At 38.5% G+C, this 19221-nt stretch overlaps 1 protein-coding gene across 8 annotated transcripts in view; it reads right to left on the bottom strand.

The window, feature by feature from the left end:
• Positions 1 to 10726: 10726 nt before the first annotated feature.
• PTPDC1 (protein tyrosine phosphatase domain containing 1) overlaps positions 10727 to 19221 on the bottom strand; it is an 89867-nt gene continuing 81372 nt past the window's right edge. For all 8 annotated transcript variants that reach the window (XM_082401042.1, XM_082401041.1, XM_082401045.1 and 5 more), the window contains 2 exons: positions 17503 to 17613; positions 10727 to 14955 (listed from right to left, as the gene is read on the bottom strand). In XM_082401042.1, the coding sequence (XP_082257168.1) occupies positions 14839 to 14955; positions 17503 to 17613 (228 nt within the window). In that variant the 3' untranslated portion in view covers positions 10727 to 14838. The remainder of the gene's footprint in view (positions 14956 to 17502; positions 17614 to 19221) is intronic.

Raw genomic sequence — 19221 nt, 5'->3', positions numbered from 1 at the left:
TAGTAGAAGGAAAGAAATCATAAAGATCAGAGCAGAAATAAATGAAAAAGAAACAAAGAAAACAATAGTGAAGGTCAATAAAACTTAAAGCTAGTTCTTTGAGAAGATAAACAAAATTGATAAACCATTAGCCAGACTCATCAAGAAAAAGAAGGAGAGGACTCAAATCAATAAAATTAGAAATGAAAAAGGAGAAGTTACAACAGACACTGCAGAAATACAAAGCATCCTAAGAGACGACTACAAGCAACTCTATGCCAATAAAATGGACAACCTGGAAGAAATGGACAAATTCTTAGAAAGGTATAACCTTCCAAGACTGAACCAGGAAGAAAGAGAAAATATGAACAGACCAATCACAAGTCATGGATTGAAACTGTGATTAAAAATCTTCCAACAAACAAAAGCCAAGGACCAGAGGCTTCACAAGTGAATTCTATCAAACATTTAGAGAAGAGCTAACACCCAACCTTCTCAAACTCTTCCAAAAAATTGTGGGGACGGAACACTCCCAAACTCATTCTATGAGGCCACCATCACCCTGATACCAAAACCAGACAAAGATACTAAAAAAAAAGAAAAGTACAGACCGATATCACTGATGAATATAGATGCAAAAATCCCCCCGAAAATGCTAGCAAACAGAATCCAACAGCACATTAAAAGGATCATACTCATTGATCAAGTGGGATTTATCCCAGGGATGCAAGGATTCTTCAATATATGCAAATCAATCAATGTGATACACCATATTAATAAATTGAAGAATAAAAACCATATGATCATCTCAATAGATGCAGAAAAAGCTTTTGACAAAATTCAACACCCATTTATGATAAAAACTCTCCAAAAAGTGGGCAGGGAGGGAACCTACCTCAACATAATAAAGGCCATATACAACAAACCCACATCAAACATCATTCTCAATGGTGAAAAACTGAAAGCATTTCCTCTAAGATCAGGAACAAGACAAGGATGTCCACTCTCACCACTATTATTCAACAGAGTTTTGAAAGTCCCAGCCATGGCAATCAGAGAAGAAAAAGAAATAAAAGGAATACAAATTGGAAAAGAAGAAGTAAAACTATCACTGTTTGCAGATGACATGATACTCTACATAGAGAATCCTAAAGATGCTACCAGAAAACTACTAGAGCTAATCAATGAATTTGGTAAAGTAGCAGGATACAAAATTAATGCACAGAAATCTCTTGCATTCCTATACACTAATGATGAAAAATCTGAAAGAGAAATTAAGAAATCGCTCCCATTTACCATTGCAACAAAAAGAATAAAATACCTAGGAATAAAACTACCTAGGGAGACAAAAGACCTGTATGCAGAAAACTATAAGACACTGATGAAATAAATTAAAGATGATACAAACAGATGGAGAGATATACCACGTTCTTGCATTGGAAGAATCATTATTGTGAAAATGACTCTACTACCCAAAGCAATCTACAGATTCAATGCAATCCCTATCAAATTACCAATGGCATTTTTTACAGAACTAGAACAAAAAATTTCACAATTTGTGTGGCAACACAAAAGACCCTGAATAGCCAAAGCAGTTTTGAGGGAAAAAAACAGAGCTGGAGGAGTCAGACTCCCTGACTTCAGACTTTACTACAAAGCTACAGTAATCAAGACAATATCGTACTGGCACAAAAACAGAAATAGAGATCAATGCAACAGGATAGAAGGCCCAGAGATAAACCCACACACGTATGGTCAACTAATCTATGACAAAGGAGGCAAGGATATACAATGGAGAAAAGACAGTCTCTTCAAGAAGTGGTGCTGGGAAAACTGGACAGCCACATGTAAAAGAATGAAATTAGAACACTCCCTAACACCATACACAAAAATAAACTCAAAATGGATTAGAGACCTAAATGTAAGACCGGACACTATAAAACTCTTAGAGGAAAACATAGGAAGAACACTCTGACATAAGTCACAGCAAGGTCTTTTTTGATCCACCTCCTAGAGTAATCAAAATTAAAACAAAAAGAAACAAATGGGACCTAATGAAACTTCAAAGCTTTTGCACAGCAAAGGAAACCACAAACAAGATGAAAAGACAACCCTCAGAATGAGAGAAAATATTTACAAACAAATCGACGGACAAAGCATTAATCTCCAAAATATATAAACAGCTCATGCAGCTCAATATTAAAGAAACAAACAATCCAATTAAAAAATGGGCAGAAAACCTAAATAGACATTTCTCCAAAGAAGACATACAGATGGCCAAGAGGCACATGAAAAGCTGCTCAACATTACTAATCATTAGAGAAACACAAATCAAAACTACAATGAGATATCACCTCACACCAGTTAGAATGGGCATCATCAGAAAACCTACAAACAACAAATGCTGGAGAGGGTGTGGAGAAAAGGGAACCCTCTTGCACTGTTGGTGGGAGTGTAAATTGATACAGCCACTATGGAGAACAGTATGGAGGTGTCTTAAAAAACTAAAAATAGAATTACCATATGACCCAGCAATCCCACTACTGGGCATATACCCAGAGAAAACCATAATTTAAAAAGACACATGCACCCCAATGTTCATTGAAGCACTATTTACAATAACCAGGTCATGGAAGCAACCTAAATGCCCATTGACAGATGAATGGATAAGGAAAATATGGTACATATATACAATGAAATATTACTCAGCCATAAAAAGGAACAAAATTGGGTCATTTGTAGAGACGTGGATGGATCTAGAGACTGTTATACAGAGTGAAGTAAGTCAGAAAGAGAAAAACAAATATCGTATATTAACGCATATATGTGGAACCTAGAAAAATGGTACAGATGAACTGGTTTGCAGGGCAGAAATAGAGACACAGATGTAGAGAACCAATGTATGGACACCAAGGGGGGAAAGTGGCCAGGGGTGGTGGTGGTGGCGTGATGAATTCGGAGATTGGGATTGCCATATATACACTAACATGTATAAAATGGATAACTAATACGAACCTGCTGTATAAAAAAATAAAATAAAATTCAAGAAAAACCCAGAGGATATGGTACATATATACAATGGAATATTACTCAACCATAAAATGGAACAAAATTGTGCAATTTGCAGAGATTTGGATGGACCTAGAGACTGTCATACAGAGTGAATAAGTCAGAAAGAGAAAAACAAATATTGTATAATATTCACTTACATGTGGAATCTAGAAAAATGATACAGATGAACTTATTTGCAAAGCAGAAATAGAGACACAGACGTAGAGAACGGACATATGGATACCAGGGAAGGAAGGGAGAGGGGATGAATTGCGAGATTGGGATTGACATATATACACTACTATGTATAAAATAGATAACTAAGGAGAACCTACTGTATAGCACAGGGAACTCTACTCAGTGCTCTGTGGTGAACTAAATGGGAAGGAAATCCAAAAAAGAGGGGACATATGTATATGTATAGCTGACTCACTTTGCTGTACAGCAGAAACTTAACACAACATTGTAAAGCAACTATACTCCAATAAAAATTAATAAAAAATTTGTTTTTACTTTTTACTCTCGATGCCTTTTATTTCTTTTCTTGTCTGACTGTACTAACTAGAACCTCCAGTACAATGTTGAATAGGACTGGTAAGAGCAGCCCTCTCTGATTTGTTCCTAATCTTATGGGGACAGCACTGAGACTTTCATCCTTATACATGCTGTAGGCTTTTTGTAGATGCCCTTCAGCAGGTTGAGGAACTTCCTTTCTATTATTTGATGAGAATTTTTATCAGAAATGGATGTTGGATTTTGTCAAATGCTTTTTCTGTGTCTCTTGAAGATGATGATCTGTTTTTTTCTTTTCTGTTTGTTTATATGGTAATTTCCTCATGTATGAAATGATCAGTACTCAGCTGAGCACCCAAGGGGGCCCTCTGCAGATCTCTGGGCTCCTGCCTGTGCAGCTCTCTCCTGGGTGGCACTCTGTCCAGCAGCTCTAGCCATCTGGTCTCTCCTGACTCTCATCTCCATTTCCTCCAGTAGGAAACTGTCAGGCTGTTCTCAGTCTCCTTTTCTCTGCCACAGTCTGGAAACTTTCTCAGGGCAGTAAGTTGTGGCAATATTGAGGCTCACAACATTTGTTTCCCATCTCCCAAAGATCACTGTCTTTTGTTGTCTGAGGTCCAGTTTCTTAAATATTGTAATTGTTGTTGTTGTTGGTGGTGGTGCTGGTGTGTGTGTGTGTGTGTGTGTGTATTCTTGTTTCAGGAGTGAGGTAAATACGGTCTCTGTTTTTCCGTCTTGGCTAGCAGGGGAGGTCATATACAGAAATTTATGTAAGTTGAAAAATAATACATTGTACATATTGCTTTTCTTTTTTAAACTTTGCATCATGGAAAATTTCAAAGGTATACAAAAACAGAGAAAATGAATCCCTATATACCCAACAACCAGCTTTAACAATGATTAATTTATGACCAATCTTGTTTCATCTGTAACTCTGCCCTGATCTTAGGAGACCCTTTCTCCCATTAGGTAATTTTGAAACAAATTACAGACATTGCATCATTTTATTTGTAAGTACTTCAGCTTATATCTTTAAAATACGACTTTTTAAAAAAGGAAATGACAATTCCATTATATCATCAACTATATAGATGTTGTTGTCATTGCTGTTTTATAATAGTTTGTTCATATCAGGATCCTGCCCAGGTCTATACGTTGCATTTGGCAGATAGGTCTTTTTAAACCTACAGATTCCCTCCCTTGTGATTTATTTACTGAAGAAATCTGGTCATTTGTCCTATATAGTTTCCCAGAGAATGGAGATTCTGGTTGCATCCCCAAGTTGTCTTTAACAACTGATAAACTTAGATGTGATTCCATTTCTAGTTTTTGGCAAATATTTCACAAGTTATTGTGTATAGTAGCATCATGAATTCATAATCTGATTGTCCCTCTTTGTAGTGTTCTACTAGCCTCCTGTGCATATATACAATGAAATATTACTAGCCTCCTGTGCATATATACAATGAAATACAATATATACAATATATTGCCAAATACGATATATACAATATATTGCCAAATATACTACCATAGTATAATCATACACCTCATATTAGTCTGCTGAGGCTGCCATGACAAAATTCCATAGACTGGGTGAGTTAAACAACAGAAATTTATTTTCTCACAGTTCTAGAGGCTGTAAATCTGAGATTAAGGTCTGGCAGGTTGGTTCCTGGTGAGGACTCACTTCCTGGTTTGTAGACAGCCAACTTCTCCCTGTGTCCCCACAGGGCAGAGAGAAAACTCTGGTGTCTCTTCCTCTTCTTATAAGGGTACCAGCCCTCTCATATTAGGGTCCCACCTTTATGGCCTCATTTAACCTATATCATCTCCTCACAGGCCCTATGTCCAAATAGACACAGTGGGAATTAAGGTTTCAATATATGAGTTTTGGGGAGACACAAAGATTTAGTCCATAATACACCTTAAGATTGTCTTTTTAAAACAATAAACTTTTTTTTTCATAAATTTATTTATTTTTGGCTGCATTGAGTCTTTGTTGCTGCGCGCGGGCTTTCTCTAGTTGCAGCGAGCAGGGGCTACTCTTCGTTGTGGTGCATGGGCTTCTCATTGTGGTGGCTTCTCTTGTTGCGGAGCATGGGCTCTAGGCGCACAGGCTTCAGTAGTTGTGGCACCCGGCCTCAGTAGTTGTGATGCACGGGCTTAGTTGCTCTGCGGCATGTGGGATCTCCCCAGACCAGGGCTCAAACGCGTGTCTCCTGCATTGGCAGGTGGATTCTTAAACACTGCGCCACCAGGGAAGCCCCTAAAACAATAAACTTTTAAAGATAGTTTTGCTTAACACAAAAATTTCAAAGAAAGAGTAGAATTCTTGTATATTCCTGACTCAATTTCCCTACTGTTAACATTCTATATCACCATGGTATGTTTGTCACAAGTAAGAAACCAACATTGGTACATTGCTCTTAACTAAACTCGACACTTCACTTGGATTTCACCAATTTTCTCCCAATGTCCTTTTTCTGTTCCAGAATTCAATCTTGGATATCACAGTTAGTCATCATGTCTCCTTAGCCTCCCCTGGGCTGTGAGAGTTTCTCAGCTTTTCCTGGTCCTTGATTAACTTGATAGTTTTGAGGAGGACTTCCCAGGTTTTTTGATGAATGTCCCACAGTTTGGATTTGCCTGATGTTTTCCTCATGGTTAGACTGGACTTATGGGTTTTGGGGAGAATGACCACAGATGTAAAGTGCCTTTCTCCCCATGTCATGCCATGGAAAAATGCTATCAACATGACTTACCACTGATGATATTGACCTTGATTCCCAGGCCAGGACCTGTTTCCCAGTTTTCTCCACTGTAAACTGATACACCTTCCTGTCCCCTTCCATATTATACTTTCTGGAAGCAACTTACTAAGTGCATCCCACATTTTAGTGGGGAAGAGAAGAGTATCTACCTAAATTAATCTGGAATTCTTCAGAGATTTGTCTCATCTCCTCCACTTATCTATTGCTCACTTACTTATATAATTATGGACTCACAGATATTTTATACTTTTTGTATGGCTCATGCATTGTACAAAAACAAGTGGTGGGTTGGATTCGGCCTGATCCCAAGTCTAGGAGACTCCTTAGGAAAGACTCATGTGAATAATATTCTCTGAGTTATTTTATGTTCATACAAATGTGTGGCCTTTATATATAACGGTTGCATTGCTTGGAAACAAAATCCTTTTTTCCATTTCTTCAAAAAAAAAAGGGGGGGGGCTGTTGGAATTGCATTGAATCTGTAAATAGCTTAGGTAATAGCTTGACATTTTAACAAGATACTCATGTATCATTTATCTTCTGGCATGGTGTTGCTTTTGAAAAGTCTGATGTCAGTCTGATTTTACTTCCCTTTTAAATGACTTGGTCTTTTTGTCTGATTGTCCAAAGAGGCTTTTCTTTTTCCTTTAAAATCCAATAATTTTACTAGAATATGTGTCATTGTTGGCCAGTCTGGGTCAATTTTCCCATGTAATGATAAATGGAGTGAACTTTTAGTATATCCTTTTAAGTCTTCTTTTACTGAACAATTTTTTTGGTATTACAGTTTATAATTTGTTTTTTCCATTATTTTGGCTTTCTTTTTTTGAAATTCCTATTATACTTATGTTGAATCTTCTTTGACTGTCTTCTGTATCTATCACTTTTCTCAAATCTTTTTAATCTTACTTTGTAAATTTGTTTTCCTCCTCCCCACCTTTGTTTCTCTTGGATTTACTTGCTCTTGTGTTCCATCTAGTTTAATTTTCAGTTTCTCAAAGTTTTCCTTTTTATTTCTAATTCTTTCTTGAGTTCATCTGTTTTTTCAGGACTTCTTTTTATCCAATCATCTCATTTCTGAGTTTTTCATATTCTAATTTTTTGCTATTCTATCATAGCTTCTATAATCTTAATTTTTAAAGCTCATTTAAATATTAGGTAAGTATTTGCAAGCGTATTTTTCTGGCATCCTTTCTTTATTCATAGGGATGTTATTCTGCACCTAATCCATTAATCTTTTTTGTTCTTTTAATAATTTTATATGGGATTGTTGCTCATGCTATGTGAGATGGGGCAGAACGGCTTCCCTACCTTCATGGTTTCAGGGCTTCTTTCTCTGTGGTTTTTGAAAAGTGATGAGAAAAAACAACAACAACAACTCATACTTTCTGTTCCTCTCCCAACTTTTAAAAAGATCTTCTTTTCCTTTGCCCTCATTTCTCCCTCCTTGTCAAATTGAATTCTACTTCCAGCAGCATCTCCTTAGTGGGAGGCTTTCTTGGAAAGGAGATTTGGGTTGTTAATTTTGAGTTGATAGAGGTCATACACTGTCAGGGCTACCTGTGGGGGACTTGAGACTCTTTCAGGGTGTCTTCAAGCTTCAAACTTTTTCATTATAGCATTAAGATGTTAGGGCTTCCCTGGTGGCGCAGTGGTTGAGAGTCTGCCTGCCAATGCAGGGAACACGGGTTCGAGCCCTGGTCTGGGAAGATCCCACATGCCGCGGAGCAACTAAGCCCGTGAGCCACAACTACTGAGCCTGCGTGTCTGGAGCCTGTGCTCCACAACAAGAGAGGCCGCGATAGTGAGAGGCCCGCGCACCGCGATGAAGAGTGGCCCCCACTTGCCGCAACTAGAGAAAGCTCCCACACAGAAACGAAGACCCAACACAGCCATAAATAAACAAATTAAAAAAAAAAAAAGATATTACATGCATTTCTCACTTTCATGAATGTAGAGTGGAGTTTTCCAGTGATTACAAGATGTGTGATAGTATAACAAAATGAATGCAGAGGCAGATATGAGAGTCCAGTTGTCTTCTCTTTTTAGACCTTAAAGAGATTTTCAAAAATTAAAAACAATGCCACTCATTTAAAAATATAGTTATTTTTCACAAAGACATTTATGTTAAGAAGTACAGAACAGGTTTTTGTTCTTTTAAATGAATTATTTTAGAAATTTGTCAATTACTAATATATATAAATATCAATAAATACAATACAAATAAGCAAAACCTCTTTGAGGAACTTAATGATTCTTAGGAGAGCAAAGGGGTCCTGAGATAAACCAGTCAGAACTGCTGCAGAGGAGCCAGTGTTTGTTGTGTGCATTTGTGTATGCAGAATCCACTGTCATATGCATGTATGTGTGTATCAGTGACTCTACAGTTTTGCTTTCTGTCACGTAGTCTCTCAGTTGCTGAGAGTGGGATGCTTAAGTCCCAACCCTAATTGTGGCTTTGTCTATTTCTCCTTTCAGCTCTATCAGGTTTTGCTTCATGTAACTGGACGCTCTGATGGTTGGTGTGTACGTATTCAGGATTGTGTGTCCCTGGTGGGTTGATCCTTTTATCATTGTGTAATGTTTCTGTAATTTTCTTTGCTCTAAAGTCTACTTTATCAGATACTAATATAACCATTCTGCTTTTTAAAAAATAATGTATGCTATAACCTATCTATAACATTGTATTTTAATGTTTCTGGCAGACAGGACTTATTAATCATTTTTTATCCACTTGGCCAATCTGTCTTTTAATTGGTGCATTTAGACCATCTGAATTTAGGTAATTGTTAGAACTTAAGTCAGTCATTTTATTGTTTGCTTGCTTTGTGTTCCTCATTCTTGTTTCTTTTCTTTCCTGTTGTAGTTATTTGAACATTAAAAAAAAGTCCATCTTGATTATAGTTTGTGAGAGTATCACTTTGCATAGTTTTCCTAGTGCTTACTGTAGGTATTACATACGTAACTTGGCACCGTCTACTGGCACGGATATTTTACTACTTTGAATGAAGTGGAGAAATATTACTTCCATTATGCCCCTATACACTCCACTCTCTTGTTTTTAAATATAATTGCCCTAGGTATTTTTTCTATATACACTGACATCAGGGATCTCCCCTCCTTTCCTCTACCCCCTTCCCTTTCTTTTACCCACATTTGTTGAATCCCTTCTATGCACCCAGTGTTACACTAGGAGTAGCAGTTCCATGGATGAAAAGAAAGAATATCAACAAATCCAGCATCCTATGTTTAAGTCCTGTGAGAGACAGAGATGCATGTGAACACACACTTGAGAGAAGAGGAAACACAAATGTCCCCAAACATGTAATAACATATTGGAACACTATCTCCATCAACTAGATCTGGCAAAAATCAAGCACTCATCAGACAGTACTAAGTGTTGACAAGGATGCAGAGCAATGGGAACTCTCATTCATGGCCGCTGGGAGTGTAAACAGGTACAAACATTTTTAGAAATGCTTTCTTATTGCATAGGAAACTGGACATGTGCATACCTTAAAACCCATAAATTCCACTCTGAGCTACACAGGTTAGAGAAACTTGCATGTGTGCACTCATGTGTTTACACTAATGTACAAGTATAAACCACCAAGTGTCTATCACAAGTCAAAGGGATAAATGGTGGTATATCCACATAATGAAATACCACTCAGCAGATAACACATAGATCACACATCAACACGCATAAATATGAGGAGCATGTTGAGCAAAAAAAAGCAAGTCACAGGAGAATGCATACTGCATTCTTCAGTTTACATGAAGTTTATAAACCAAGCAATGTGTTATTTGAAGTAAAACTATAAACACACACAAGGTACACTGTAAGCACTGAGGAGGAGCTGAGATTTTGCTTCCTCCTGTATCAGTCAGCTCAGGCTGCTGTAACAAAATACTACAGATGGGTGGATTAAACAACAGACATTTATTTTCCCACAATTCTGGAGGCTGGAAGTCCAAGATGAAAGTATCAGCAGCGTGGGTTCCCCGGTGACCTCTCCTTGGCTTGCAGATGGCCATATACTCTGTGTCCTCATATCTTCCCTTTGTGCATGTCTGTGTCCTGATCTTTTCTTCTAAGGACAGCAGTCAGATTGGATTAGGGCCCACACATACGGGGCCTCCTTTTAACTTAATCACCCCTTAAAAGGCCCTATCTCCAAACACAGTCACATTCTGAGGTACTGGGGATTAGGACTTCAACATATGAATTTTAGGACATAATTCAACCTATAACACCTCCCCACCTCCTTGGTCGTCAGGTAGTTGAATTTAATTACACTTAACAAAGAGTTAGTTAGAACATATTCTGTTTGAAGGGATCAGAACCGACTTTTGAAGGACATTCAGAATTAACTGAATAATAAGTGTTGAGAATTAGTCTTCCAGCATTGTATAGAAAGAGTGCAAGTGTGGACTGAAGGGGGTAGCGAGGTGGCATACAATGCAGAACTCAGGGTGCTGATGGAAGGAGAAGATAGCATGGACAAGTGACGTGGCAGATATAGACATGCACTAGACTTGGCTCCTGATGGCGGGATGAATGACGGAATGATTCCTGGGCGTCCCCAGCATCAGCAGAGTGCAAGCACAGAGTAGCACAAATCAACTGCTGAACGAATAGGAGTTTCACATTAGTCTCTTCCAATTGTATTGGAACTCTAATGTGAGCATACAGGATATTCTTAGAAAATAATTGATCATCTAAACTTTGCTAAAATAATTCAGAAAATGTCACCTACCAGTCCCAGGTACATTAAATTTAGTATTAGGTTGAACCATATGAAATGGCCCATATTTGATAATTTTTGACTTGCAGAAATGGCCATTCAATATGGTTCAACCTGATTCAACGTCTGAGTAGTCTTGTTCTATTTTTAAGAGGAGAAAGAAAATGATAAAGCAATTCACTAAATCAAAACCAAGGAGTATTTGAAGACTGTAATCAAATGGTCATGTAAGTAGGAAAGTATTCTAAAAACATAACTTCTCTCCCAAAGAGGCAATCTTAAAACATGTTTTCATTTGCCTCCCAGAGGCAATCTTAAAACTTCTTTTCATTCTTAAAACATCTTTTCATCAAAAAAGCCAGGAGGCAGGAGCGTAACAGCCTTCTATTGTGATATAAATTGCAGTGGATGTATGAAACTTATTTTGAGTGCAAAAGGTTTTATGATATTAAAGTCTTATTGGGACATTATTTTTAGTGACTGGATATTTTAGTTGATGGCTTAGAACGAAGGTTTGCCACAGCTCCACTATTGAATGGCTCCATTGTGATTACTTATAAATCAGTTTTATTGTCAGCGTTGGGCTAATCAGAGATCAGCTCATGCTTAAAAGCATAACTAAAAAATAATGCACCACTGTGTAACAGGATTTGTTGAATTTTTCTCCTGCCATTTTATCTGTAAATAATTTTCAACACCTAACAATGAAAAGGGCTCCTTTGGTAAGGTGCTAATCTTGGGCCACATTCATAAAAATAAAAAGCACCAAAGGGAATGTGGTTCTTGGTTCACTTGCACTGAAAATATATCAATGCTTATTAATTTTGAACAACAACAAAGATCCTATGAGTAAGCTATCACTTTTAAACAATCACCCAAATTATTTGGGGGCCTTCAGATATCAAGAACTTGGGGCATGCATTGTCTACAACATAGCATCTCTGGAAATTTGTTTAGACCTCTAGAGAACAGCCAGAAATAGCACCCAAGCATATGAGTAAGTGTCCTCCACTTAAGAGAAAATAGAGAAACTTTCTCTCTATTGAAGTATGATATATAGTTATTTTCATGGAATCCAGAGTGACGAAAGCACATACTCTTTCTCAGATAGAACTGGGAAGCTGGCTGAAGCTATGAGAAAGTAGATCAGCATAGCATTTCTGAGTTATGCAAACAGATGAAGCAATCTCTAAAACAGCAGCACTTCATCTCAAAGAGCATCAGCAAATTCTCTGAAATAGGAAAAAACCAAAAAGTGTGATATGCTAGAGATCATATATATGTATATATATGCATGTGTGTGTATGCATATATATATATATTTATATATATATAAAACAGTAACAGCGTGAGCTCAGTCTTTTTCAGAGGACAAAAAATGTGGGATATTTTCACTGAAGTTATGGATAATATGATGTTCTATAATGCCATCGTGGAGTCGAGTGCTGAAAGGGCCTCAAGAGGGAGGTGAGCATGGTTCAAAGTCAGTCAGAGGGGAATTCTTTCATCAGCCAAGTATGAAAAATACTTCTCTCTTGGTCTTGTAAGAGAAGTAAGCAAGACAATGCATGTGCTCAGCCATGGTAGTTAAGTTCTGAATGTGTACGCTTTTGGCCCTTTCCACTCTGCTGACCTAAATTTTGCAGCCCTGTAACTTCTTCCAGAAGGTAGATTTCTATCCTCCGGGCTACAAAGAACTCCCCACCAGTTCAAACACAGGAAGGCAGGAATCTTGCCGACCTTGAGATTTTCCTCACACATTCCTCTTAGAACCCTCCTATCTGCGGTCTCCACCCCTTGGTCATTCTGCACCGACAGGATGGGGACTGACTAGAGCCTGGCTAGCTGACTATTCAGCCTGCAACTCAGGCTGCCCATCAGGATACTCTAATCACAAAGCCACATCTTTATCATCAGGATCTCAAGAGCACCAAGCTAAAGAACTACAAGACGAAGGTTATGGGTTTTTTCCCCCACTTTTATTCAAATTAATACAAAAACTGTATACAGTCTGATTAATTTCTCCCACCATCTCTCTTTTTCAGGCTGGTGCACTTAGATTTTAGACATGCACTGCTGCAGTCACATCATGGCTGTGCAGGATCCATCCTCTAATTTGAAACGATCATTTCAGACACACAAGCCAAAAGCCACTTGCCAAATAAGCCATGGTGGTGCCTGCCCACGTGAGACTGACTGAGATGAGGATAAACATCTTTTTAGGTAAAAAACATATTTTTATAATGTACCTTTGGATAAATGTAATTGTTTTCTCCCCTTCTTTCCCAGATCAGGCACTTGAAAATAAGAAATTTCAGGAATGGGCAACCCAGTCCGTTAAAATTCACTGGATTTGATTTCCTAAAAAATTCAAACAGTGTGGCATTTGGCATTTGCCACTAGAGTTAGTAAGACCAATAATGACTAAAATATTTTTGATGTGCTAGAGCTTGATTCAGAAATGCCCAAGTTGGAGAAATTTCATTTGTTGTAAATTAGCCTTACTTCCCCTGAAATTCTGTCTTTAAGATTAAGTAGTAGCTTTAGTTAGAAATTGGTTTAATATCACTTTTATTGGGAAAAACTACTATCTGTTCTGTGGCTTGGCCTCTCGTGCCCCACATATTCATTTAAATAATATTTAATGGCTTCCATTGCTGATAGTTTGGTTTATAAGGAACTAAAATAGTTTGAGCAATTACTTCCTCTTATCCAAATGAATGCAACCTACATTGAGTCAAATTCAGTTTAAAAGTCTTAATTCTCATAGAAGTAAAGCAGCCAAAGATAGGGCCCTGAGGCAACTGGGTTTATGGAACGATAGATTTAGGAGGTGTGGGCTGGTGCTCGTGCTATCACAACATCGGCATGAACAGAACTGCCTCTGGGGAGAGGCAATGGCTAGGGTGCCCGCCCCTGTAAGACAGTTCTTTCTGCTGGAGTCCTGCAGCTTCCCATACTGCCTGTCACTGATCTCACTTTCTCTGTAAAGATGCTGCTCAGCTCAGCAACAGCCCAGGGGAGTGGGAGTAAGGTTTGATGTGTTGAGAACTGCTCCTTCCGCCTGTGACAGCAGAGGTCAGTGAGGTTGTCTGGAAGCCTGACAAAGAGCAAGTCTATTTCCTACAGTAATAAGTCCCAAACACTGCACTGTCAATCTTTTAACGTAAAACTAAATCACTCTGAAAAATAATACATTTGAGACCCTTTGCCACATTTATAAAAAGAAAAAACAAATTCAAACAAATATTAAAAAATCCTTTAAAAATGTTGTGTCAATTGCCTTCTTATTAACAAATATAAAACAGTTTAAGACACTTGGTGACTTCCTTAGGTCATGTATTGGGGAATAGACACACAGTGAAGTTTTACTACTAAAATTATCTATTTGGTAAAAACTCTAGGAAGAGTTCCATCAATAAGATAATTGTTTTGGAAAGAAGAGCTACAACTTTTTCCAAAATGTCAAAAAGAATAAGGATGTAAACACCGCATTCTTAAAAAATTAATACAACAATATTAATCCAGTTAAATAAATAAAAGAAGTGGCACCAACTTTATGGCAATTTTTCAACACAAAAATGTAACTCAAGGATATTTTAAAATAAATAATTGCTCCAAACAGGAACAAGCATTCTTAGCACAAACCAAGAGCATCTGAAATAAAGTGCTATGAGACGAAGCAGTTCCACATTTCAGCTTGTTCAGCTATGAGCAGAAATGCCATCTAGATCTTCAGGTCTGAAATATTCACGAGGGGAAAGTCAGCCTCACTAAACGCCAGGCTTAGGGCCATCTTTTGTCATTTTTCTTTTTTCTTCCAGTGTGTTCTTAAATATTTTCTTCAGGGTGCTGTAAACTATTGGTCCATTTTCAGAATCAAAATTAACCTGGTAACAAAGAAAATTTATATTCAGGATACTATAACAAGAATTTTAACCAGTCTTTATTTTGGGAGAAAAGAAAGGGCGTGGAGAAAAAAACAAAGACTTATAAACAAAATTATACACAATTAAAAAGCACACACAATGCATTTCACACACTAGTTTTAATTAAAATACTATATTAGAACTACCAATCATGACAATACCAAATTTATGAATGAAAACTAAAAAAATTAAATCTAGTGCCTGGATATGTACTGTACTCATGAAGCAAGTCAATAGTGAGTGTGATGGGGGTTTTGAATGCAGAGACTGATCATGGATGGTATAAGGGAAAGGTCTCCTTATTAAAACAATGCACACCAGCTTAACTGTTGGACTGAGGTGACCTGAATGGGGGCCTAGCTTTCCACCTGTCAGCAATTGTAGCCTCAGGTCATACTTAACCCTCCTGTAAAATAAAGACCACAACATCCATCTCCTTAGTACTAAATATGAGGCTCTAACACATGCTTGGCACATATAAATACCTCCATAAAGTTAATTTCCTTTCCCATTGGTGGGAAGGCACCACATACACATATTTGGATTGTTTACCCAAGTTCACCGTATTGCAGGGTTAGGAGTGATGTTAGGACAGAGAACCAGAGCAATCACCACACCTCCACCCCACTCCCATCGCCAAAGAAATGTGTGACTCCTTAGGAAAGGATCAGGATCACTTGGCCAGTGATCCCTTCCCTCCTGGAGAGAGAGAGCAAAGCCTGTTCCCTTATGAAGGGCTGGGAAGGGTCTGAGATTTCACCCTGATAACACACCTTATAGATGCTAGCAGAAGACATGAGATTGCTGGGTCAGAGACAAACAACTTTATGACTGAAGGCAGCACACGCTCCGTAATCACATGGGTTCCCTTGCCCTCCAAGCCCCCTGGGGATGATGCAGAGGGGCACAGGTTGAGTCTGCATCACAGCTGAGGAACTCCATGCTTAGGCAATCCCCCATGTTTGATGAGGGAGCTGTGGCAAGCCTGCTAAGCTTTGGCCTGAAGGAAACATGATCTTTGTTACACAGGAAACAGATGCTACACAGATTTCCTTGAAGAGCTAGCCTGGAATAGAAGCTATCAGGGCCTTTGCTCCTAAGATTGTGCACAAGGGGAGAGACCCAAGAACGGTATTCTAACATTTTTACAGACAGATTTGGAACAACTGGTATATTTAACTTTTCATTAGTATCCCCCTAAAAGGTCAACAGAAGTTGTAAAGAATTCCTACCACTTTCAGAGAGTCCAGTATTCAGGATTATTTTCAGTTAAATTCAGAAATGTAACTTTATCTTAATCATTATTTTGTCTGTCCTATCTGCAAAAACTTATTAACATTAACAACAGTTTGAACTGTATACTTTGTTAAACACCAAATCACAACCATCCCCACACAGCAGTGGCCTCTGGGTCTATGAAAACATAAACAGAGATGTAAAGGATCACATGACTTTGGTTTTGAGGCGCTGACTCTGGAAACAGTCATGAAGAGACTGAGAGGATGCAAAGTGGTCAGTGCTGTAAAGCATCAGATGAGGAAAAAAGAAACCTGCAAGAAGGACATCACTTTAGAAAGAGTGGATGGGGAAAGAGATTGGTGAATGAGTACAAATAATAAGTGCTATTATCATTAATGTTTGCCACAGATGCTGTCGTTGAAAAACTGGGTTCTTTGTTTAATGACATTTTTGTATCACATATGAGAGATACCAAACAAATTGGTTTAAGAAGTGAGGGGAACATTTTCTTTCTTTCAATATTTATTTATTTATTTGGCTGCACCGGGTCTTAGTTGTGGCATGCAGGGTCTTTTGTTGTGGCAAGCGGGCTTCAGAGCGTGCGGGGTCAGTAGTTGTGGCGCGTGGGCTTAGTTGCCCTGTGGCATGTGGGATCTTAGTTCCCTGACCAGGGATCGAGCCCGCGTCCCCTGCATTGGAAGGCAGGTTCTTAACCACTGGACCACCAGGGAAGTCCCAAGGGAAACTTTCCTCTTGGTATGAAATCTGGTGTGTTTTTTCAGCCAGGAAAGACTGCTGCAGGCCAAAAGGATGTGCATGGAAAGGAAACATTTTTTTACTTTTTGCTTAGGATTTGCCAACCAGACACGGTACCGAACTGCTAACGTTGGATGTTAAATTCTCAGTAGATGGTTTCTTGTTCAGACCCAAGGTAGAACTGGCTCAACAAGAAAAGATTCTCTGAGTTCTACTAGGCACATGATTTAAAAATATTTTCTCAACACTCAATTGTTTCTCTCTACACAAAACTTCTTTGTTCCAAAGTTTTCCTTCAAAAACTCCACAGTTCAGCCTTTTATATCATTGTTAGGAAACTGATATTTTTTAGCCAAAAGTTTACAACTATTTTCAAGAAATGTCAAACACATTTCCATTAAAGGGAAACATGGCCAAAAGGTTTATTTTAGAGAAGGCTGGTGACCCTCAGATTCTGATTTACAAAGATTATACTGACTGTGGTCTGTAGGGGGAAAGAGGAGCGCCACCCACCTTAGTGAAGGCTTTAATGGCACGTGCAAGAACGGCTTCCTCCACGTTGGCAGGAATCACCTGCAGGCTCACTATGCAATGCAACACGCAAAGAATCGTCTGTTGCTGGCCCTGTGTTTGCAGAAATCAAAATCAAACAAGTTAGGGGTGGGATAGGGAGGGTGGGAGGGAGATGCAAGAGGGAGGGGATATATGTATACATATAGTTGATTCACTTTGTTATATAGCAGAAACTAACACAACATTGTAAAGCAATTATACTCCAAAAAAGATGTTAAAAAAAAAATGCCTCATGAAATAAACTCAAAACAACTGCTTAGCCAAGAACTGGTTTGTGACCAAGTAATCATTATCTCAAATACTAAACTATCTACCAAGGGCTCTACCAGTGTTTACGGTTATGTGTTAACTTGAAAAGCTTTCAGTAGGTAATATCAAAGCTGGTTAGTTATTACACAAAGTAGAGTTGAATCTGAAGATAAGTGCAATTTAAAATCAAATGCCTTCCATGCAGTGAACTGAGGACGATCCCTTCTTGTTGTTTCTAGACATAATCGTTTCAGTATGGCTAGTAGATGCTGACACGTCACAGCGATATGTGGACTAGATGGCTGGGTACTCAGTACCTTCATCATGTCTTGCCAGTTGCAGACAATACTGAGTGGGGAGGGACAGAAGAAGAAAGACAGACACAGCCCTCCAGGAGCATGCCATAACATAAAGGGGAAGGTCCCTGAAGAATGTGTCCCCAACTTGACTCTTGAGGGTTGCTTACTTTGGAGAAACAAAGGAGAAACTCCATCACTGGAGCAGTTCGCATTCAATACACGTTGCCCCCTGAGAGCCACTAATTTCACTTCTGGAAATCTACTCTAAGGACATGATCTGAAATGCAGAAAAACCTGTAAGCACAAATTATCATTACAGTGATGCCTATAAAAGTAAAAAAATTCTAAATAATGTAAATGCCCTGCATGTGAGGGTTGGAGTGAATGATGAGGAAACAGCACAATGTGACAGAAAGTACATGACCTTTGTGCCGGAGTTTGTATCCTGCTCTGACACATGCTGCACACTGTGGGCAGACTGCTTCACATTCCCTTTTCTGAAAAGTGGGGCCTCTACCTCTCTGAGTTATGGAGATGAACAAAGGTGAAAATAGAAATTATGACCTAGCAAGGGCCTGGCCCATTGCCACCCAATGAAAGTTAACTGCCTTCCTTATCCGCCCTCCTGTTTCATCTCGAAAATTTAAATGCTCAGAAAATAGCCTAAGAAAAGGACTACAGATACAGGAAAAACCTTATCTTTAAAGATGTGCATCACACAACTGTGAGCAAGTGCCTGTGTGTATCTCTGTGTGTCTATATGAAGTAGTAATAGTAGTAGTAGAAGATTTGGAAGCAATGAAGTGTTTACACCACAGCATAGTAGGTTACTCAAGGCTGATTATAACATTGTTTCCTAAAACAAAACAAAGCCTATTTATAAATGAAAATTTAATATCTCTTCAGGGTTAAAAATATTAAATTGTATAAAAGAATCTACAATGAAAAGTCTCCCTTGCTTCCTAGATCCACTGTCTCCTACTACTATTCTCTAAAGCAGGGGTCCCCAACCCCCAGGCCACAGACCGGTAATAGTCCATGGCCTGTTATGAACCAGGCCGCAGAGCAGGAGGTGAGCAGCGGGCGAGTGAGCGAAGCTTCATCTGTATTT

The sequence above is a fragment of the Balaenoptera borealis genome (genome assembly GCF_965194805.1).
Source record: "Balaenoptera borealis genome assembly, chromosome: 8".
Classification (NCBI taxonomy): Eukaryota; Metazoa; Chordata; class Mammalia; order Artiodactyla; family Balaenopteridae; genus Balaenoptera; species Balaenoptera borealis.
This window is presented reverse-complemented; position numbering and strand designations above follow the sequence as displayed.